Source organism: Prunus persica, chromosome G4, assembly GCF_000346465.2.
Source record: "Prunus persica cultivar Lovell chromosome G4, Prunus_persica_NCBIv2, whole genome shotgun sequence".
Lineage (NCBI taxonomy): Eukaryota > Viridiplantae > Streptophyta > Magnoliopsida > Rosales > Rosaceae > Prunus > Prunus persica.
This window is the reverse complement of record NC_034012.1, coordinates 7,650,918-7,673,694: the sequence shown is the minus strand read 5'-3', so window position 1 is coordinate 7,673,694 and position 22,777 is coordinate 7,650,918. Positions and strand designations below refer to the sequence as shown.

General features: G+C 36.3%; 3 protein-coding genes across 8 annotated transcripts; 1 reads left to right on the top strand and 2 right to left on the bottom strand.

The window, feature by feature from the left end:
- LOC18780337 (peptidyl-prolyl cis-trans isomerase CYP59) lies at positions 25 to 6,686 on the top strand. 2 transcript variants are annotated; one of them, XM_020562895.1, is made up of 15 exons: positions 25 to 266; positions 695 to 801; positions 1,374 to 1,478; positions 1,872 to 1,989; positions 2,165 to 2,215; positions 2,941 to 3,032; positions 3,136 to 3,235; positions 3,698 to 3,820; positions 3,928 to 4,005; positions 4,088 to 4,134; positions 4,232 to 4,287; positions 4,584 to 4,624; positions 4,967 to 5,072; positions 5,357 to 5,492; positions 5,628 to 6,686. In XM_020562895.1, exons 2-15 carry the CDS (start codon positions 704 to 706, stop codon positions 6,424 to 6,426), a joined length of 1,950 nt encoding a protein of 649 aa, XP_020418484.1. In that variant the 5' UTR covers positions 25 to 266; positions 695 to 703; the 3' UTR covers positions 6,427 to 6,686. The 2 variants fall into 2 exon arrangements, with proteins under 2 accessions (XP_020418484.1, XP_020418485.1); XM_020562896.1 differs by lacking the exon at positions 25 to 266 and having other exon boundaries at positions 733 to 801; positions 1,414 to 1,478.
- LOC109948942 (cyclin-T1-3-like) lies at positions 6,874 to 13,754 on the bottom strand. Its single transcript, XM_020562897.1, has 7 exons — positions 13,352 to 13,754; positions 12,529 to 12,848; positions 12,232 to 12,313; positions 9,792 to 9,926; positions 8,996 to 9,171; positions 8,760 to 8,911; positions 6,874 to 8,436 (listed from the first exon to the last, which is right to left on the bottom strand). Exons 2-7 carry the CDS (start codon positions 12,753 to 12,755, stop codon positions 7,373 to 7,375), a joined length of 1,836 nt encoding a protein of 611 aa, XP_020418486.1. The 5' UTR covers positions 12,756 to 12,848; positions 13,352 to 13,754; the 3' UTR covers positions 6,874 to 7,372.
- Positions 14,572 to 22,711, bottom strand: LOC18779472 (cyclin-T1-3). Of its 5 annotated transcripts, none has more exons than XM_020561970.1 (7): positions 22,235 to 22,711; positions 20,525 to 20,845; positions 18,283 to 18,364; positions 17,151 to 17,285; positions 16,536 to 16,711; positions 16,280 to 16,454; positions 14,572 to 16,166 (listed from the first exon to the last, which is right to left on the bottom strand). In XM_020561970.1, the coding sequence occupies exons 2-7, from the start codon at positions 20,749 to 20,751 to the stop codon at positions 14,991 to 14,993; spliced, it is 1,971 nt and encodes a 656-aa protein (XP_020417559.1). In that variant the 5' UTR covers positions 20,752 to 20,845; positions 22,235 to 22,711; the 3' UTR covers positions 14,572 to 14,990. The 5 variants fall into 5 exon arrangements, with proteins under 5 accessions (XP_020417559.1, XP_020417560.1, XP_007213589.1 ...); XM_020561971.1 differs by having other exon boundaries at positions 14,572 to 16,048; positions 16,276 to 16,454; positions 22,235 to 22,710; XM_007213527.2 differs by having other exon boundaries at positions 14,572 to 16,048; positions 16,303 to 16,454; positions 22,235 to 22,710.

Sequence of the window (22,777 nt, the reverse complement as noted above, 5' to 3'; positions counted from 1 at the left end):
TTAGCTTGTGCCCAGACCACCAAGAATACACACACACTCTCTCTCTCTCTCTCTCTCTCCCTTCTTTCCCTCTGCTTCCAATTGCTCTGAACGTAACTCGAAGATTTGAGTGAGTTCTCAAATCGCTACTTTTAATCGTAATTTTCCCGCGAAATTTTGTTCCCTGGTGCTGTCTATTTAGGGTTTGGAGTTTAGGGTTTGCTGTTACATCGCAGAAGGCTTGCAATAATAGTCCTTCAATCAGCTTCAACAAGGAAAAACAACAGGTTTGTCGAAACCCAGCTGTGGTTTTTAGATTTAAAGTACCTTTTTTATTTTGAAGTTGGGGAGGAGGGGAGAGATTTAAGCTTTCTTTTTTCTTATTTTGTAATGCAATATTGGGTTGTTAAAGTTTCAATCTTATGTCAAGATAATGCATTTTGCGGGTTTAGTTCTGATATCTTAGTGCTCAAGCTCTGTTGAAAATAAAATAAATTAAAATATGAATAAATTTCTTTTCTTTTGCGTTTTCTAATCTTTGAAAACGTATTTTGTCAGATTAGATTGGGCCCAATTGAATTTGTCAGTTATACATATGTATATGTGGTATAATTTTCATAAGTTGGTTTCAGTTTAAATTGAATACTTATAGAAAAAATATATAATTTTCTTCTGGGTGATTAGTTAATAAATTTAATACTTGCGTGTGATACAGAGAGAGACTATGTCAGTGCTTATAGTGACAAGCTTAGGGGAGATAGTTGTGGATTTGCACACAGACAAGTGCCCTCTGACTTGTAAAAACTTCTTAAAGCTCTGCAAGTAAGTTTATCTTCACTACCCTCTAACTAAGACTATTCAGTTTACTTTTGTTTTACGTTGTGTTAATATATGTAGATTGAGGAGAGGTTTTTTTTTCAGTTAAGAAACTTAACAAACAAATAAATATCTAAGCCTTGAGCTTCTTTTTCATTTTGTTAAATTCATGTATTTTCTCAGCAGCCAAATTTTTTTTTTGTTACTTCAGCTATGGATTAAATATGTGAACTTTGAGAACATAAAACTGGGTTCATGTGGATTTCCATTATTCAATGAGTCTTGCGATTGTATTTAAACTTTGATTAAGTACTAGTTTCTATTTTCAATTGCTTACAGGCTTGTTAGGGATTATAGAGTTTCTTACTCGCCCCAGAAATTTTGGCATGTTATTGTCATGGCTGATTGGAATATAATATTAAGAATCAGACTAATGTTTTATGGTTGGAATTTATCTCTCTCCTTGAATGCTTACTTTTTTGAGTTTGTTGAGTTTAATTATGAATTGTATTATCTTTCTCAATTTTGGTATATCATCTTTTTTTTTTCTCTGTTCTTTAATCTTTATAATGATTCAGGATAAAGTATTATAATGGGTGTCTTTTTCACACGGTTCAGAAGGATTTTACTGCACAGACTGGTGACCCAACTGGAACAGGCTCCGGTGGTGATTCAATCTACAAGTAAGGAGTCTGCCTGAGCTATTCAGTGCTATGGCTATTTCGCAGAGAATATTTTAGTTGTGCCAAAATATTGAAATATGTTTTTCTTCCTACACTTCTTGCTTCTTTTTTCTTTCTTGCCTTCCTCACATCAACAACTATTACTGCATGAATGGCTATTTTCACATTCCCACTTTATCCATTTGCACCCTTCCCTCATTGCATTGGTAATTAAGTCAACGAAAGGTGAATCAAAGCATACAAACAAGGAGATGAGTGAAAACAAACAAAATGGGAGTGTGAAAATCACTAAGTTGCATGTGTTTATAGTTATCAATTGCTGTACTTAATGATAAGTGACTACAGTTTTTAAATTACTCCATATACTCACCTTGGACCACGTTCTATTTTCAGATTTTTATATGGTGATCAGGCTCGCTTTTTCAATGATGAGATTCATCATGATTTAAAGCATTCTAAGACAGGAACTGTTTCCATGGCTAGTGCTGGAGAGAATCTCAATGCTTCTCAGGTATAAGATTATTGCTTCTTCTTTTTCTGGTATAAGCTAGTTTTTCCTGCATCAATAATTTTGGGAATAAGATTTTGTTTAGTTGATTTGTGTATCAAACTTATGCTTTTTTAATGTTGAACTTTTCACTTTTCAATTACATTACGGTGATGTGTTAATTTGTTTTTTTTTCCAGTTCTACTTAACATTGCGTGATGATCTAGACTATCTCGATGGGAAGCACACAGTAAGTCTCCAGTCCCATCTACTAATATTTACTATTTATATGTATTGAATTGTTTTCTCTTTCTCAACTTTGTCAAATATAAGAAACTTTATTAAATTTAAATTCCTTGCTGGGTGGATGGATGCTCAGGTCAATGAGACTTCAATCTTGATAGGGGCAGACAAGTGACAACTAAATATTGTGATATTGCATGTACGATAGTTTCTTTGGTCTGGATGTCTTTAAAAATATAATGAATAAAAATGGGCAATATTTCTTTGTTGCTACATCTGCTGGAAAATGCTGGATAGTGGGAGAGGGAATGTCAATCTACTGATGCACTGACTTAATGTGGAAAATCAGATATTGTTATCACCTTCCTATGCATCAATGCTTAGGGCTTGTGTTTCATATTGTGAACATAGGATTGTTCCTGTACAATAGCGTTCTCTTCTGTTTGATGGGGTTGCATGATTATCCTTCCTTGTGTGTGTTTATGTAGAGTGTATTACATATATTTATGCTAACAGATAGTCTCTTCCAATAACTCTGCAAAATCTGCAAGCAGATGGCATATGCATGTCCAGTGATTATTCAGTTGGTCTAACCCTAATTAACCCAAGAGGAAATGTATGATTTAGAAGTAGTCTTGTCGGTCGGTAGTTCTGAAATAGAAGCTTACGTTTGTGCTCCTGCAATTTGCCATTGGTTTTCTTTGATAACTTAAGTGATGTATGTCAATGCAGGTTTTTGGGGAGATAGCAGAGGGGTTTGAGACTTTGACAAGGATCAATGAGGCTTATGTGGATGAGAAAAACAAACCCTATAAAAATATCCGGTCAGTTCCTGTTTTTCCTTGAATATATTCTTCAATTACATGTTTGTTTCAAGCTAGATTGGCTTCATTATGGCTTACAATTATATTTTATTTGTGTTAGCAGAATCAAGCATACTTACATTTTGGACGATCCTTTTGATGATCCTTCGCAATTAGCTGAGTTAATTCCTGATGCCTCCCCAGAAGGAAAACCAAAGGATGAGGTAGTGGCTAATTGCAACTTTTTTCAACATTTATCGTGCAGTGTGAAACCCCAAAATGAGGATAAAAATGAAACATGAACTGCTCATATAACACTTGAAATCGTACGTTCCCCAAATAGCATGGTTGCCGATCTTTAGTATGAACACTCTTCGTATTTTGGCTAGTACTGATAAAGTTTATATTTGACCACTATGTCCAAAAGCTTTGTGAAGCAATAGTTATTTTATACTCTACCCTTACGTCTGGGTCTCTATCATTAGGTAGCCCAACTTTTGAAAATTAAACTTTTATTGGAAAGTTGCAATTGTAGGGATCCGAACTCAGAATCTTATGCTTTGATACAACGATAAAGTTTGTTAGTCTACCACCCTTCTCAAAAGCTTAAGCCGTTTGGATGAGGGCTAACAATTTATATATGTTCTCAGATCTTCAAACTTCTTACTTATCTCTATTCTGACTAGGTTGAGGATAATGTGCGGCTTGAAGATGACTGGGTTCCTTTGGATGAACAATTAGGTCCACAAGAACTTGAAGAGCGTCTTCGTGCCAAAGACGCACATTCCAGTGCAGTTGTACTTGAGAGTGTAAGCACGTCAACCATAATTCCATTATTCTAGTTGCAGCGTGTGATGTTGTGTATTCACAGCTTAATCCTTTTTTTCCCATTTTTCTTGCCACGTCTGTTTAACAGATTGGGGATATTCCTGATGTTGAGATAAAGCCTCCTGACAACGTGCTTTTTGTTTGTAAATTGAATCCAGTCACAGAAGTAAGTTGTTTTTCTTTTTTCCATTTCCTTTAATAGTTTTAACTTGTGGTGTGGTGCACATAATTGTATGCTTTTGGTGCAGGATGAGGACTTGCACACAATCTTTTCGCGTTTTGGAACTGTGCAAGCGTAAGTATTGATCTTGTTCTTTAATTATTAGTAGTGTGTGCAGTGGGTGGGTTAGGGATTGTAATGATGCAAATTGATGATATGTTACCGATGACAGGGCTGATATAATCCGTGATTTCAAGACTGGAGACAGCTTATGCTATGCATTCATCGGTGAGTATTTTATTTGATTACTTATTTTTCTGTTTTATAGTAGGAAATTGACTATCTCTTATCTGCTGTGCCTGGTAACCTATGGTTTTAGCACCTTTGTTTGATGAGTTCCTTCAATATTCCTATCCTTTTAAGTTTTGTGCCCAAGTTTATCGGTCAACCTTAAGTACTATCAAGTTCTTTGTCCTTCTGCTTACTTGTTTCCTGTTATTTTCCTTTTAATTTTTTTAAAGTAGTATTTGATTTTCTGATTGTGTACTCAAATCACTGACATATTTGATATTTTGTAATGCCAGAATTTGAGACCAGAGAGGCATGTGAACAAGCATATTTTAAGGTATGTTAAAAGAAATTAACCTATTGTAGAGGATAGGAAAAAAAAAAACTTTGTTGTATTCATGCAACAAAACAGTTGACATTTTCGTATTTAGGCTATAGATTTGTTATCCTTGCCTGGCATGCTTTGTTTCCACATGTATTTTTTAAAAGCATGCTCAGATAGTCCTTTCAAGTTTCAGCAATAGGGTTGTAAAAATACTTGCTGCAGAACTTATGTAAACCTTGCTGAAGGCTTCCCATTTGTAGGCAGTCTTTTAAAATAAGGAGTGGGATCCTTTGACTCTATTTTATATATGAGCCCATTTTGCTCTCCTTGCCTTATTGAATTTATTTTTGGTAGATGGATAATGCTTTAATTGATGACCGGAGAATACATGTGGATTTTAGTCAGAGTGTTGCAAAGCTGTGGTCCCAGTACAGGCGCAAAGATCAACAAATGGGCAAAGGTATAGACTTCAAAGGATGCAGGAAACAAACATACATCATTGCTTAATCACCTGCTACCGCTCAAAGGAATGTTTTGTTTGGAGAAAATTAAATAAGTAAATGCCTGAATGTTGTTTTTTACTGGAAGGAATTTGCTATATGTGCGTTGCTATGGCATATGCTAAAGGCAATCTGACGTACTTTTGCATCAAGAATAGAATGTGTCCTGTATTCGAAATTGTTTTGGATCCTTCTGTAGTTAGACTACCTAGGGTTAATATTTTTCTATTTTCTGTGGCTGTAGGCAAAGGTTGCTTCAAATGTGGTGCGCTTGATCACATTGCCAAGGATTGCACTGGTGATTCTGCCAACAGACAGCAACCTCAAAAGTACATATTAAAGGATGACAATGCACAGCGTGGTGGAGGCAACAACTCTAGGTTGGTAGTCTTGCATGCTGTCTCTCTCTCTCTCTCTCTCTCTCTCTCTCTCTCTCTCTCTCTCTCTCTCTCTCTCTTATATATATATATATATATTATGTAATTGTATTTCTGATATTAAAATGGTTGTTGTAGTTATGAGATGGTATTTGATGGAGACACTCCGGAAAGTCCAAGACAAGAACAGAGAAATCAAGGTCGCAATCCAAATGACCGCGGAGTCGAGAAACAAACGATAAATAGGCGGAGTTCCGAAGACCCAAGGCATAGGGATCAAGAACATAAAGACTCAAGTGATAGGGAGAGGCACAGTGACAGAAGTAGGTATAGAGAGGATTCAAGTCGAGACAGTAAAGCAAATCGATCAGGTGGAAGTAGAAGCAGTCAAGATTATCTTGAAGAGCAAAGGGATAGAGAAAGGCATAAGGACAGAGAAAGAGGCACAGATGATAGGAGAGATCAGCGTGAAAGCAGAAAGAGATATGCTGATGATGGTACCCATGCAGAGTGGAGGGGTGATGGAGATTACAGAAAGAGGAGTGCAGATAGTGATAGAGATGCATATAAGGAGAGGCAAAGAAACGTAGATAATAAGAATCAGCGGGAGAGTAGAAAGAGATATGCAGATGATTATGCAGAGAGGAGGGGTGATGAAAATTACAGAAAAAGGAGTGCAGATAATGATAGACTTGCAGAAAGGGGTAGTGACCGAGAGTACCGAAAAAGAAGTGTGGCTGATGATAGCCTTTCAGAAAAGAGGGACAGTGGAGAGTATAAAAAGAGAAGTGCAGAGAGGAGGGATGATATAGAGTATAGAAAGAGATATGCGGATGATGACAGACGCAACAAGAGAGATGAACCAGTGCACAAGAGAAGAAGTGCAGATGTTGATGCCTATAAAGGTAAAAGGGAAGATAGAGAACATGGAAGGTAATGATGAGACCATCATCCCGAGAAATGGCACTGAGCAGAGGAAAAAGACTTGAACTTACTTTTCGTGATATATAATTTTGACCTCAGAATATTGAATCAGACCGTTTTTTGTTTTTGTAGCAATACACTTCTCTACCAAAGGAATTAAATTAACTTTTGTCAGTTTATGCATGCAAACTCGTGAGACAATCACGTTTTGTTACCTATTCACTCATATTATTAATTTGTTAAAAACAAGTCATTTAAATGGAGCACCAAAAAGATAGCCTATAGAAACATATTTACGAGATTGAAGACTATTAATGATGATACTTCACAGTTTTGTAAGAAGACAACGTGGCAAGTAAATACTGCTTTATAGAAGGAATTTTAGGCAATTTCTAGAAGTTAGGAGGAAATGATTCATACGTACATGTGTGGTATATTTATTGTGAAGTTTACAGTAATATAATCCAATACAAGATCCAACATTTCACATTAGTTTGAACAAAGGAAGGGGAAGACAGGCACGAGAAACGAAAGGAAGAAAAACAAGAATCCATTTCAACCATATACGACTGAGATGGATATACTAAACTGAATTGATTAGACAATATCGAAGGGTTTCTTCTCTATTTTTACTACTATGATTCTACAATCAAATTATCATCATCTAAACTAAAATACATCGTACACGGTTACATCCAAAACATCTTTAGAAAGACATGAGATTCAAAAAGAACCTTTATGTATAGTCCACTTAGGACTTTGATATGCCTCTTAGAGATTTCTGAAGGGCAGAGGATGTAGTATACATGGAAGCTGGTCAAAATCATCAAGCTGAAGGAGCCTTAGAGCACATAAATACTTTCCCAAAAGCTGGGAGAAGACAGGAGAGTGTGCCCATGATCATCACCAAAGAAATCACAACAGAAACCGAGGATTGTTTGTGGCAAGCAGTACACTCATCACACATGATTTTCCGGTGCATGCCTTTTGCTATCCCTTTCTGTATGGCCAGAGCGGCCCACCCTGTTGTGATCTTCTGTATAATCACCATGATTATGGTGATGGGGCCCAGGCACATAATCATGTCGCTGCTTCCTTTCCATAGGAACTGCTACTGGGCTTCCTGCCTTTCTCTTACGACTGCTTGATTTTGGTGACTGAAATTCTTGTCCGGCATCAAGTGCTGATACCTCACCTTCTTCTATATTGTTTAAATGTGGTCCGCCATCTCCAACACCGTCCGGATGTTTTCCCTGATGCAGGCCCTCATGTTCTTGCCTATTTGAGGGCTTTGACCAGCTTTGCCTCCTGTCCCGCTTGTTCTTCTCACTCCCCGTAGCCAGTTCAATACCATCTTCGAGTTCCCTCTCAATCAAATCATCCTCATCCAGCACATCTGTCTTCCGAGTCACATCGGCCACGGATTTCCTTCGTTTCTCCAGTGCTGCCCTTACCTTGTCCTTGTCAATTTTTTTTATAGCTTCCTGTGGTGATCGGCCATGTGCACTTTGTCGATTCTCCAAACTTCGGCCAAATTGTTTATCCTTCAGTTCCCATCCTTCCCTTGTTTCACCTTTCCCAACATTGCTCTCTCTTTCTTGCTCTTCACTATGTCCCTCTGACACAAACCTTGATATATTTTGAGATTCCCCCACCTTGTCTAGGTGCAGTGAAACTGCTTCGGGGGGTTGACTATCTTTGAATTCAACATCCATATTCTGATCCAAAGCACCTTTCATTTCAGCACTTCTGTAGTCATTACTTTGACTGTGGGTAGTTCTAGCAGGTCCACCATTCTCAACATAAGACTGCTCAGACCCTTGCCTAGATGCTGGCTTTGAGGTTCCAGGTCTTGTACCTCCAGCCTGCGAATGACTGTTGCCTGTTGCATGTTCTTCATTGCTAGTTGTAGCTTTTGCAGAAGGCTGATGATTAGCACCACTCACTGAACTTCCTTCAACTTCATTAGCGGACGGCGGTAACCGATTTTGTTCATATAGTTCCAACATTTGATTGCTCACTTCTGCAGCAAATAATGGTCAATTGAAACTGATACCCAACATATTTAATAAGATTATTAACTAAATACATTAGACATGATCACAGGATTGTACGAACGGAGGAGGAAGGGAGAAACAGAGGGAGAGATTTCATTCCTCTCCAAAACATTTTATCCCCGCAATTGATTGGTTTCACACTGACTAACAAAAAGAATAAGAGAGCCGAAAATATTGGAAGAGTGAAGAGTGATGAAGTAAGTTCATCAGATGAAGAATAAGAGGCTGGGAAAGGACACTAATGATTGCTCTGTAGCATCACTTATTGAAATAAAGCAAGGACACCCACCCTCCAATTGGCGTGGGGTGACATCAAACTCTTGCCACCAGACCTTCTCGCCATCTGATGGAAGCTTTACTTTGAGGAACTTAGCAGCAAGAAAAATGGCACCAGCCGCAATGTGGTGGGGCTTAAATTGCAAGCAAAGTGATGTCCGAAGTCTGCATGCCACATTCCAAGTTCAAGAAGAAACTGAAGAAAGGCCAAGAAGAACAAGCAAGATATATGAACTCAGAGAACCATACCCGTCATTAACAAAATTCCATGCAACTTGAGCAAGGGCATTTTGAGCTACTTTAAATTTCTTTATTGCCTCAACCAGCGGTTTATATGGATGGTTTACATTAAGATCAAAGGCAAGAGTTGCAAGAACAACCCTCTCTCCAAGTAAAATCAACTCTTTCTGCTGTTCATATACCTCCTGCATGATTGTTCCAAATGTATGAGAATAGATAAATAATTGCATTATAAAGCAAACAATAAATTAAAATCAAATTTGGATAGTAGTTCTGGGATAAAAGAAACATTAGAATGAAAAAGGGAAAAAGCAACAGGTGAGAGAGAGAGAGAGAGAGAGAGAGAGAGAGAGAGAGAACAATTAATCAAAGCCAGTTGGATTTATGTCTAGGAGATTTAGCAACTGGCTACACCTCTTGACATGTACAATTGCAGCATGGATATGCAGTCTTTGTGCTCAACCTATATGGGGAAGTTGGCATTTCTAAATAGTAAAACCAGGGTAACGATAGAAGAATAATAGTGCACACATCAGGATTATCTTTACAGAAATTAGGAAGAACTAAATAAGTAGCATAACTAACATCAATAAATGTGTTGATAGATAAGTACAGGAATGCCAAGTGCAAGCACTTAATGATAATTTTTTTTAGTAAGAAACCATACTTTTATTAAAATCACCAGAATGTACAGATCGGTGAACAAGAAATCCAGCAAAAATACAACAACCAGAATCTTAAAACTAAAACACCTCTCTACCACATTTCACCAGAATGCATTATATAGTGATAAGTTGATAACTACCTTTTGCTTGATTCTATGAACTGCTGCAGGATCCTTTTTATTAATAATTTCATACGAGACAAGAATGACATCTTTCAGCGGCCTGGGAGTTTCTTCAACCTTCCCAGCAAGAAACATACACACTGTTGCAATGGTCTGCAGAACAGTTTAATAGAATTTAGTCAATAAAATAAAACATCTTCCCTTTTTCTTTGATACGAATCTTTTTCCCAATTAATTTCACCTTAATCTTTTGTGGGATAGGAAACTTAACAAGTCTACAAATGAAAGTTCAAAATACAAAAACAGTGAAGCAGCAACACACTGAGGGTTCACCCAACATTACAATTGTAGAAAAGCAATATAACCTTTAAAAAGAACTAACAAATACATCTAACAACCAGGCCCTACCATAATACACAGAAACCCAAACACACAGTTGTCTCCAAAGAAAGAACAAACTTTAAACTCATCTACAACTGAAGCCCATAATGACGGGCAACCCTATCACATAAGAATCCACTGCCTACGGACCCTTACCCACAAACATCTTGCTACTCATTTCCATCCAAACAGAAAATTGCCAACACATTACAATTCCACTAAAACTTTGGTCTTTTTCCAAGCACAAGCAGGTGGACCACCCAGCTCAAACTCGCTAACAGGAATAGCTTGTACCCCTGAACTCAAGGCAATAGGGCAACGAGGAAAAATCTGATCAGTGATTTTGGATGCCTTATGCACATGGTACACACCAGTGAGGAGATAAATAGGAGTAGGCTATTTCCTTCCAACAACATCACAAGTATTTACTCTCCCATGAGCAATAATAGAATCATAAAATCGTACCTAAAAAGGTGCTCTAGCCTTTCAAATCATTAAGGATGGGTTGAAAAATAGGAAGAGAAGGGTTATCAATTAAGGGGGCATAGCAAGACTTGCACGAATAACTAACCAAGGATTCACAAGGACATGACCTATCTAAATCACAATAAATGTAAAGTGAAATTTTAATCAAATAAGGGAAGAAAATAATTAATATCATTCAGGTTTCTATGGATATTAAGATTCCACAATATTAGAAAGTAGAGAAGACCGACTAGCTACCTATGGAATACATTATGCGATGAGGAAAGCCTAGAAAGGGAGAAAAGATAAGACACGAATATTGTACCTCAGATGCTTCATATTCATTGGATTAAAGATTATCAAGGTTTCGAATTAAATCTTTCATATGTTCCTTCTTCTTAGATAGATACTTAAATGAAAATACCCCTAAACATAAAAAGATTGCATCTCATATGCGGGTGTAGCAATTCAATTATCACTGTTAACTATCATACAAAGTCAAGAGGAATTGTATATTAGGTTACACCAATAGGAAATGTAAACTCGATCACTCCATCATGTGGAATTGCAACCACAAACAGACAGTATGAGTTTTCTTTCCAGAATGCAAGTGTTGGTATATTTCTAAAATAGATCTCCAGAATCGAACTATGTAAATAATTTGTACCAGCATATTTCAGGGACATGATGCATGTCCCAGTTAATCAGGATTATGATTAAGGCTTAGTTGAACAGATTCTATGTTTAATCTATGGTAACTTTAATGACATCATGGAAAACAGTTATTGTGATAGCCATTGAATGAGGTTGGTTGATCCACTCAAAGCTATAATATATGCCACACAATGAAGATCAAAGGTCTAATAGAAAGCATGAGCCTAGTAAAGAAATCGCATGGCAATGAAATTCCTTATATCAATTAATACTAATTGTCTTGCATGGCATTTGCAATACAAGTACAATAGAGATTAGAAAACTCTAATGCTTATTCTAGTAATATGCATGAAAGTCATGACAAAAGAGGTTGACATCAATCGGTTGTAAAAACCTTTGTGCACCCCACATAAAGAATCCTGCAACCATGAAAGGCATAATACTCCAAGCACACTGAGGTTTTCATTCATCTGAATCACACTCACAAATGACTACCAGTAAGAGGGAAGGTGGGGTAAAGCATCAATTGAAAAAGAAAGAACGTGCATGGGGCTAAACATCTTACTTCTTCACTGGATACCACAAACACTTGTAATAACTACAATCAGCCATTTATGCCTTCACAATATATGTACATATAGATAAATTCAACAGGACGCCACATGATATGACTTGTGAGAGGCAGTTCAAACAGCAAAATATAGCCCTTTTGAATGGCCTCTCACATCCCAAAAAACGAGATCCTGCTGAAGGAAGAGTCATGTGTGTAACAAACAGGCACGCACGAATGCAGACATATATGCATTTATATATGCGTGTGAAATAGAGACTAAAAACATGCAATAGAAACAGCGAACAAAATGCGCTAACTAGAAATTTTTAAGCAAACTCAAATATATATCAAATAAAACTAGAAAACCAGAGGGGATGGTGGCTATTCCAGGTTGTTAATACTCACCCTTCTATCATTCTTTGCATGGGATTGGCAAAGGAAGAATCGATGACAGAAGATAATGGCTGTTGCAATCGTTACCTGGGGTCTGCATAATAAAAGGTTCAGGATCAACATAATGCTGAATATTTGATCATAAATTATTTGATTTGGTAGAATTTGAGTCACAAAACAAGATAATGGTTTCAAATCCACTATGCCGTAGGAGAATGAGAATAAATGACAACCAAACAACAGTAAAACTACTTGTTAGAAAATAAAGGGTGAAGGAAAAGGAAATAATGGATAAGGCTTAAAACTCACACTTTAAGTCTCATCCCCAAGTCTTGTAGAAAAGTACAGTATGACTTGCGTAGATATGCCTCTTTCTTTAAGTCAATTCCATCTATTTTAGATGGAGAATTTTCTTCAATTTCCTTTCTGGAAAAGTACCAACAGGCTCCTTCGTCTAGCTTATCCTGAGTGTGTTTATAGGAACCAGTATCACTTATACCATAGTTAGAGGAATCGCCAGACAAAAAGGAAGCCATATGTATCTCTGTTCAGCACTTAATATAACTCTGACATAGACAGTTCATCAATATGGAAACTGTGAAGACTAATCACCAAATTCCAGCAGCTTCCTGCACATGGATTATCAAGTCAGAAACAGTGGGCCGTATGAGCATCACAAAAAACTTCATAAAAAATAACATTGCAAAAAATAATGAGACACATTGGTTTAGAAAACTGTGAACTTCAGCACCCACCAACTGATTTTTTCAAAAGTTCGGTTCTTTGGTCCTTTGAATCTTTTCTGGGGCTTCCTCTACTAAGAAATATCATGTATTGTTCCTTATATGGCTGAAAATCACTTGGGTATTATCTTAAAACTCAATTTCTCCCAATGAGCCAGGGGAAAATAAGACACACATACACACATGTTCCGCGAAATTATAGCAAGCAATTACTTTGCTGTTGAAGCAGAAAAGACCCAGTATTGAGTATGTGCAAGGTAAAAGATAACCTAAATTTGATACAAATAGCTTAGATAGGGATCGAAGACTACGATGCCTTCAACACAATTGAATACGGAAAAAGAAAAAATACGAAAACCAGAAAGCAAAGTTAAACAAGTGATTGTTACCTCGAATTGATGAAGGCGAGAGTCCCAGGGCAGGAAAGTGTCGACTTTTCCCAATTTGAACTTAGGGTTTTATACTGTGAAGCGAGCAAGAGGGAGAGACGATAGAGAATAGAGATCGATGGCTTTCCTGTTTTGTGAATTTTGTATTTTGGTTTCTTTTATTTATTTCTCCTTTTGCTTTTGGGTTTTGTGGGTTTTTCTTTTGGTTTGTGTATTTCCCCCTTCTTCTTTTTTGGGTCTAAATTTTCTATTTTGTTTACAAGTGATCCAGTGGTAGCATATATAAGCCACCATGGATATATAATAATCATCATGATTTTATGTACGAGTGATTCTGCAACTTCCACCTAATTTGTTGGTCACTTTCAAAATAACTAATATTCGAACACGATGTCACTTCTATCATTAGATTTCTTTATATTTCATCTAATTTATTGTCACATAGTTCATTTTTTAGAGCATTTTGATCATTTTAAGTCTCATAGTCTCTCACCACAAGACTCGTTTTCTTGAGCTATGGAGTTGAAGTATCTTTCAAAATTAGAAGTGATTTGTCGACTCGAGTGTCAATTTCACTAAGACTTGTCGAATTCCCAATATTTCAAATCATTGTGTGTAACCCTTTGGTTGACTATAATTGGTACAAGAGCTTTTCAATTCAATTTGGCCCTTCATGACCAAAATGAACTATTAAATGATCAATTTGCCCTCAAAAATGCCTTACGGCAAATTGGATCAAATAGGGTAAAATCAGATGGTAGGTGGCACGTTTGCCATTTTCAATAGTTCGAATCTTTAATTTATTCTTTTATAATTAAAAAACATAGGGAAAACTGAAAATTACTTACAAATTCTAGGGGAAATTCGCAAAATACTCTTTATTCATCTATGACATAGAAATTGTGAGTTTTCACTTGATCATGCTTATATAAAATTATTTATCTAAAACCCTAAAAATGAGATGGAAATTTGTGTGTCATTTAGAAAGTTAACGAACTCCGCATAATCTTTAACCGTACAGATAAGAATGTGAGGCCCAAAACGAAAGGTATCACATAATCCTTACCAGACAACTTTGTGCACCTACCAACTAAGTCATGACATGTGCTTGCTGCTCAGATGGCCCCAGAGTTCAGTGGGTTGAGAAAAGAGGGGGAGGAGGTCAGGGCAAAGAATCATGGTCAAAAAAAAAAAAACAAGGGAAAGTGCAAAGAAAAAGAGATGCGCAATTTGTAACCATTGAATATATAATTGATTGGATTCAACAATGTCAAAAGTTTCTTCGCCATTTAACCATTTCCCCTACTTGTATCATCACCATCAATAAATATAGTGTCCAAAACATTCTAAGAATTAGATGAGATGGAAAAGCACCTATTCAGGACTGATAAACCTCGCTCCCATGCCAATATATCCGCAAAAGATCAGTGGGGAAGGAATACACAGAAGTTAGTCAAGACACCGAGCCAACGGATTGCACTGACATATCTTAGGGTGCCTCTGGGGAACATCAAAAAAGGATTAGAGCATACCAAGGACGCGGTCTGCGAAGAAATCACAATATACACTTGGACATGAAGAGAACTTGCACGTCATTAAATCAAGACCTCTCCAGCAACTGCAAGCAGTGCACACCACCTCAGACATGATTTTCTTGTACTTGCCTCTTGTGATCCATTTCTGTGTGTACAACCCGGCCAACCTCGCTGTGATCTTCTGCATGATCAAACTGATTATGGTGGGCAGTTCCAGGTGAATAATCACACCGCTGCTTCTTCTCTACACCATTGAGTGGAGGGCTTTTTCTCTTGCGGTCACTTGAAATGAGAGAATGATATCCTTGGCCACCATCAGCAAGTGCAGAAACCTCACCTTCTTCCACATTGCTTAAATCAGTTCTACCATTACTGGCATCCTCTTGTTGTTTTCCCTGATGCAGGTCCTCATTTTCTGATCTATTTGAGGACTTAACCCAGCTTTGACTCCTGTCTCCCTTGATTTTCTCACTCCCAGCAGCCAGTTCAATACCATCTTCCAGTTCCATCTCAATAAGATCATCCTCATCCATCAAATCTTTTTTTCGAGTCACATCACCCTGGGACTTTCTTCGTTTTTCCAGTGCTGCCTTCACCTTGTTTTTGTCAATCTTTTTTATTACATCCTGAGGTGACTGCCCAAGTGCACCTTGTCCATTTTCCAAACTTCGGCCAAATTGTTTGGCCTTCAATTCCCCTGCTTCTCTTGTGTCAAATTTCCCATTATCTTCTTGACCTTCTTCATAACGGCCCTCAGAACCAGATTTTGATACGTTTTGAGCATCTCCCATCTGCTCCTGGTGCGATGACAATGGTGCAGAGTACTGATTATCTTTGAATGCTACATTCACATTGTGGTCTGGAGCATTTCTGATATCTGTACTTCTGTTGTCATTATTTAAACTTTGGGTATTTCTAGGAGGTCCATTATCATTTCCAACATCTAATTGCTCAGATTCTGGCCTAGATGATGCAAGCTTCAAGGTTCCAGGTCTTGTATCACCACCCTGTAGATTACTGTTGCTTGTAGCATATTCTTCATTGCTAGTTGTAGCTTTTGCTGGAGCCCGATGAGCAGCGCCACTTGCTGCAGTCCCTTCAACTTCATTAGAAGCTGGAACTCGATTTTGTTCATATAGTTCCAACATTTGATTGCTTACTTCTGCATAAAACAATTGAATGCAATTAAAGCTGACACCCGATGTCTTCACAAAATATTTAACAATCTTCTTAATTTGTTTGAAACTTTGATTTTTGTAGTTCTTCCTCAAACCCCGAATCTATATAGAGTAAAAAAAAGAATTAGAGGGGCAAAAGTAAAAGAAAAATCTGGATTGATGAAGGATAAGTGTGGGGGTAAGGACACTGTTAATTGCTCTGTAGCATCACCTACTGAATTAAAACGAGGACACCCACCCTCCAATTGGCGTGGGGTGACGTCAAACTCTTGCCACCACACCCTCTCGCCATCTGATGGGAGCTTTACTTTTAGGAACTTGGCAGCAAGGAAAATGGCACCAGCTGCAATGTGGTGGGGTTTAAATTGCAAGCAAAGAGATGTCCGAAGTCTGCACGGCACATTCCAAGTTCAAGAAGGAAATGAAGAAAGATAAAAAATGAGCAGCGTATATTAACTATGACAAGCATACCCATCATTGACAAAATTCCATGCAACTTGAGCAAGGGCATTTTGAGCTACTTGGAATTTCTTTATTGCCTCCACGAGAGGTTTATATGGATGGAGTACATTAAGATCAAAACCAAGAGTCCCAAGAACAACCCTCTCTCCAAGTAAAATTAATTCCTTCTGCTGTTCATACACCTCCTGCAGGATTTCAACTTGTATTATAACACAAATGACAAATTGGAAAACATAACTGAATACACAAGACATATTCTGGGATCATGAAATAGTATCGTTTTCAGTTAAAAGCAAACGTAAAAAGAAAAGGGAACAAAAAAAAAAAACTAATCAAAGTCCAGTCTAGTAGTATAGCAAGTTGCAACACAATTGTGCACGTCTGCCCCAACTGTAGGGGGAAAGTTGACATTTCCACATTCTATTACCAAGGGGGCATGCAAATGCAGTTGAGAACTTGTGATATAGTAGAGAAGCAAAAATAAAGGTACACATGCCATGACTACATAAAAAAATTATTATGAAGATCTGAATGAGTTCACAAAAGATAAGTAGCATCAATAGGAAAAATCTTAACAAATGAGGTAGAGGAATGTCATGCATAAAGGCACTGCAGTGAAACTACCTTTTGCTTGATCCTCTGTACTGCTTTAGGATCCTTCTTATGAATAATTTCATAAGACACAAGGATAACATCTTTTAGTGGCCGCGGAGTTTCTTCAACCTTCCCAGCAAGAAACATACAAACTGTTGCGATGGTCTGCGGCACATTTTAATTGAGTTTAGTGAACAGAATTTGATCATTTGTCCTATGTGAGTCTTACATTGATTCTCTCTTACTCTTCTTCTTACACCAAGATGAAGAGAAACCTAAATCTTCTACCTGCTCTTTATGACACATGCACACATGTACACCACAGGTGCACATATACAAAGGATGAAGTTGAACTTTGCAGCAATATAAGTCATTCTTGGGTTTTTTTTCCAATAAGAAACAAATTGTATGGTTATCTTCTCTGTGCTAAGTTCGAGAAATTAGTGTGGTGATAGATTTGACTCCAGCAGAATCAATACACAGTTATTAACCTTAATCCTTTATCACCCATCCCATCCAAGAAAAAAAAGTACCCTAAATCCTTTAAGAGGGGACTTTGAAGCCAAAATAATGGGAATTTCAAGAACATCATGGCATACTTGTCAGCCAAGGAGGTTAATGTATCCACTCTAAGATCTACTACATGCATACAACCATTCATATGCTAGACAACTGAATATTATTGGTCCAGTAATGAAAATAATCACTTATTCGCAGGTCTATCAAAAAGTATGACGCATTTAACAAATTACAAGAAACTCGAATTTGTGAATCAACTTATTCTCCCCATCACCTTGCACGCCATTAACAATATAATTACAACATAAGTTTGACAAATCTTCGGGTTTGAAAACGAATGGGTGAGCATTCATGCCAAAGCAGATGACACCAATTAGTTACAATTAAGACCCTAGTTGAATCCAGAAGTTGGCAGAAGTTGCAATTAAGACCCTAGTTGAATAGTAGTATAGCTAAAATTTGAAATCTTCAAACACGTAAACTCATAAAAAGAAGTTCACTAAGGCTAAACAGATGCACCAACGACAGCTAACACAACGCATTAGGTATCACCCCAAGTAGAAAGTTGAAAGCTAACTCAGATATAGATACATAGACAAAGTTAGCCATAGGGGATGAGGGCATTCAAGTTTTCAATACTCACCCTTCTATCATTCTTTGCATGTGATTGACGAAGAAAGAATCGATGACAGAAAATTATGGATGTTGCAATTGTCAACTGGGGTCTGCATAAAGAAATATCCAGGATCGTTATCACGCTGAATCAATAAGTCAAAACAAGGGAAAAAAGAAAATATATCCAACCCTACTATGCAGTCAGAGATTAAAATGTTAGTTCCGGTGGTTAATAGCCTTTCAACCCTACATGATTATTAACATTCGACTCAAAGTTATTTCTGTTTTAAAAATCATGCACCAATTAGATGAAAACTAAGAGCATGCTGGATACCTTCTGTACTAATGAGACTTAAAGATATATATAACAACCTCTCATGACATTTCAGAAAATATTACCACCGCTTTTTGTCAGGTTGACTATACCCACAGAAGATATAAATAATCCTAATTCAATTCATACACAAATAAGGATTAAAAAGGTACATTAAATATACAACGTGCCTAAGGTAATAATGTTCACACGTTATCCAAGAGTTAATCCCAATTTTGAATTGCATTTCAACAGGGTTCTCTTTTTGCATTTGAGACTACCCAATTAAGCATTCGGTAAGTTCGAAGAAAGATGATTCTGCTTCTGCTTCTGTTTTTACTTTCACATCTTTAGGTGCTTCACAAAAAAATTTAAAGAATACTTTAAAAAGCTACTAATGCTTTGAACTTGTTTTTTGACAGTTTCACTCATATCATCTTACTACCAATTAAACCTATCAACGCATTACTCTTTTCTTCCTTTATACTGCAATATCACTTCTAGAATAGCATTTACCTAAAAACTACACTTACCTGCATAAACATTAACAAATACAATCAATTTATTTTTCACAACAGTTTTGGGGCACTACCAAATGGACCCTTAGTAATACACAAACTTTAAATCAATATAGAAACACTAAAAAATATGAACAATTCGCTTTGCAGTAATAACAGGACAAGCACAAAGCTGATAAAAAGTAGTGAGAATTTCATCAAACTTAGTTAATCAGATCATTGAAAAATTAAAGATAGATGCGAGGAACAAAACTTCATCAGGACTGTCTCCCATCATCTTAATCTTTTTAAGGTCTATATGAAGAATCTTTCTTTCTCAATGGAATTCCTGACGTTTTCAAACATCATCTCCGGTGCACGGAAGCAATCTAGGCCTCTAAATTTACGTTGTTACACATTCTAATTGTCTTTTTGCCTTAAACTAATTAGAGACCATTGATGGAAAGAAACGTTCTAGTCAGTGACATTGGTCTTGGATGAATCTCCACGACCAAGACAAAAATGATGATGTTATGTAAAATTTACATAAATGTACTGGAAGCACTAAAAGAGATAAAATCCTCAGGAAACTTCTCTCTAGAGGGACCTAGAAACTCCAGGAAAAATAGGAAAATAAAAGATAGATATGAAAACTCCCTGAAATTTGTTATTGAAATATCATAATCTTAGTGCCCCTCATAGGCTACAGAATGACTTATATACAAGCCTACTATATGCACTCATTAAGGAATGTACATTCATAATGAACCAGAATTTATTAATGAGTGTAGATTATGTATGCTCATAATGCATCAATAGTAGATATAAGTTCAATCGTGAACCTACTGTACAACACCATTACACAATCCATTCTCAGTTGACAAATTTTGAAAAAGAAATTGTTAATTCTTAGGGTTCAAACGAATATTAGACTAATTATTTGTAAATTATAAAAGAAAAGAAAAAACCCACACAAAATCTTTGGGTTTCAATCATAAACCGAATAGAGTTCTATTTATTTGTAAACCCGTGCAAGGGTCACATGCCTTTTTACTACACATTGTAGTGTTCAAACGCCTTCTACGGCGGCTTAAACACAGATTTTTTTATTTGTTATTTTGATAAAAGGTTTGGCATGGCTATAGAGTTGAATAGGGACTTTTAAGATTTATTATTGCTTAAAAGGTTTAACAGGATGTTCAAGATTTGGATCCCTAAATCTTGACTAAACGCTAAACTATAAGCCCCAAACTATATCCAATAATGAACTAAAAAACACAAATTAATTGAGTGACACAAATTTAATTTTTACTAGTTACATTTTATTCTAGTATGGTATAGCAATCTTCTTGTTTTTCCCTTTTTTACAGAAGATGGAATCACAAATGATAGAAATAATACTTCATTGAAGATAAAGGGAAAAATGAAAACAAAATTTGAGATAAGGCTAAAAAACTCACACTTTAAGTCTCATACCCAAATCTTGTAGATAAGTACAGTATGACTTGCGTAAATATGTCTCTTTCTTTAAGTCAATGCCATCTCGTCTAGATGGAGAATTTTCTTCAATCTCCTTTCTATAAAAGTACCAACAAGCTCCTTCCTCTAGCCGGTCCTGCCCATCTTTATAAGAACCAACATCACTCATTTCACTATGAGAGGATTCAGCAGGCAAAAAACCAGCCATATGTATCTGAGCTCTCCAATTTAAAATAATTCAAATATAACAACTTGAGTGGTTGATAACAATAAAGACTATATCACCAAAGTCCACAAGCTTCCTGTTCATGGATCGCCAAGATGGGTCAGAAACAGTAGGCCATAGACTATGATGTAGCAAGGTAAAATAATATAAGAAATGAGTTGTAAACACAAAGTGAAAAACTAAAATCCATAAACGAAAGCATAGCATCCAATCATGATCATGATAGATTACAGAACTGTAAACTTCAGTAATGATTCAATTACTAGCATTACGGCTATAGAAGAGGACAAGGTAAGCAAACACAATCGTTTTTTTACACACTCTACCTCATCTTCCACTAAATCAAACTTTCTTTCTTGTTTCCTTTTCCCAACTTTTAACTTTTTATTTCCATAGTGGAATTTACATCTTCACCTTCAAATTGAAATTTCTATTTCTCTAATACTCTTGCATAACGGTGCAAAAAGTCAAATTTGTGTCTTCCCAGTAAAGCTACTTATGATTCAGGTACAAAAACATGATGACCAAGAGAACGTCCAAATCTAATAATCCTTTAATTGACTTACTTGATGAGGTCCAAATTGTGAAACTCATCTAACTTTATGTAATAAAGTTTTAAGATGAAAATGTCAGAGTTCTTCCAATCACTCTCAAGTCCTCCGAACGCTATCATATATCTACACACTACAGTGGAAAACAATGTAGGCCTCGCCATTAACAATTTTATCATAAGCCATCATTCTCTTGAATTTACCAAAAGCTCAAAATCTACGACATGACAAGAACCACTTTCATTCATCATTGAACTATAAAAACTGTATCATATTTTTATATTGGAAATATAACCAATTTATTACTTGTTCCACTTTCACAAGTTTGAAAGATATAGAATAACGAAATTTTTCGTGTAGGAATTCTTAGTATCTAGAAGACTTTCTTAACCACTTCTTAGAGCTACCTCAATCATTCCCAAACTTCATCAATATACGAACAAAGTGAGTGGTCTCCTTGTTACTTCTTTGCTTACTACGAAATTCACCAATTCAACAAAAAATTGGAAAATTTTCTATTATGATTATAATTAAACCACACACACACATATAATACCAGCAAAAGAAAACCAAATACACACTCACGCGTATATGTGTATATTATTCAACATTTAATCCTTAAAGCCAATCCCACTCCTTTTTAAAGCCTATTCTTCGAAAATTCAATCAACATAAATAGAGCATCATCTTAAAATCCCAATCTTTCTCAGATAAAAACAACAACAAAACTATAGCAAAAGGTTCTTCCACACAAACAAAAGAAAAAACCCATTTTTAAGTTTGTGTATGTAGGATTGCGAATGAGCAAATTTACGTAAAATTATCTTAAACGGGTTCGAATTTCGAATGAGTAAAATATAATGAAATGGAGAAGCTAAGAGCTCGAAACCAAAGATAAGAGAAGTTATTGTTACCTTGGATTGACGAAGACACCAGAACTAAGGCAAAAACCTACCCAATCTTCCCAATTTGGATTTTAGGGTTTATGCTGTGCAGACTCTGGAGAGGGAGAGCGCGAGAGAAAATAATCGTTGTGTTTTTAAGACTTGTACTCTTTTTCTTTTTTTCCTTTTTCTTTTCTTCCGCTTTTTCTGATTGGTTTTACATGGTTGCCACGTAGGCACGTACGGATGTGTGGGATCTCATGGGTTTTCCTTTTTCTTTTTTTTTTCAGGACCTTTCCTTTTTTTAATTTTAATTAACGATTAATCGATCTAGTTTTGTGAATTCTCTAGAAGACATGGTTCTTAGTTATTTATTTTTTCCTGAAATGCTATTCTTCATAAATAAGTAAAATAATTACTTGTTAAACAGTTAGACTATTTTTTAGTAATTATTTAAGCTGATAATCTATATATATAAAGCAAAAGGCAGAGAATGGTGAAACATTCAAAATACCAGAAAATGCCCTTTGTTAATTCAAACATTAAGAATTGAAATTATTAATTAAATGAGGA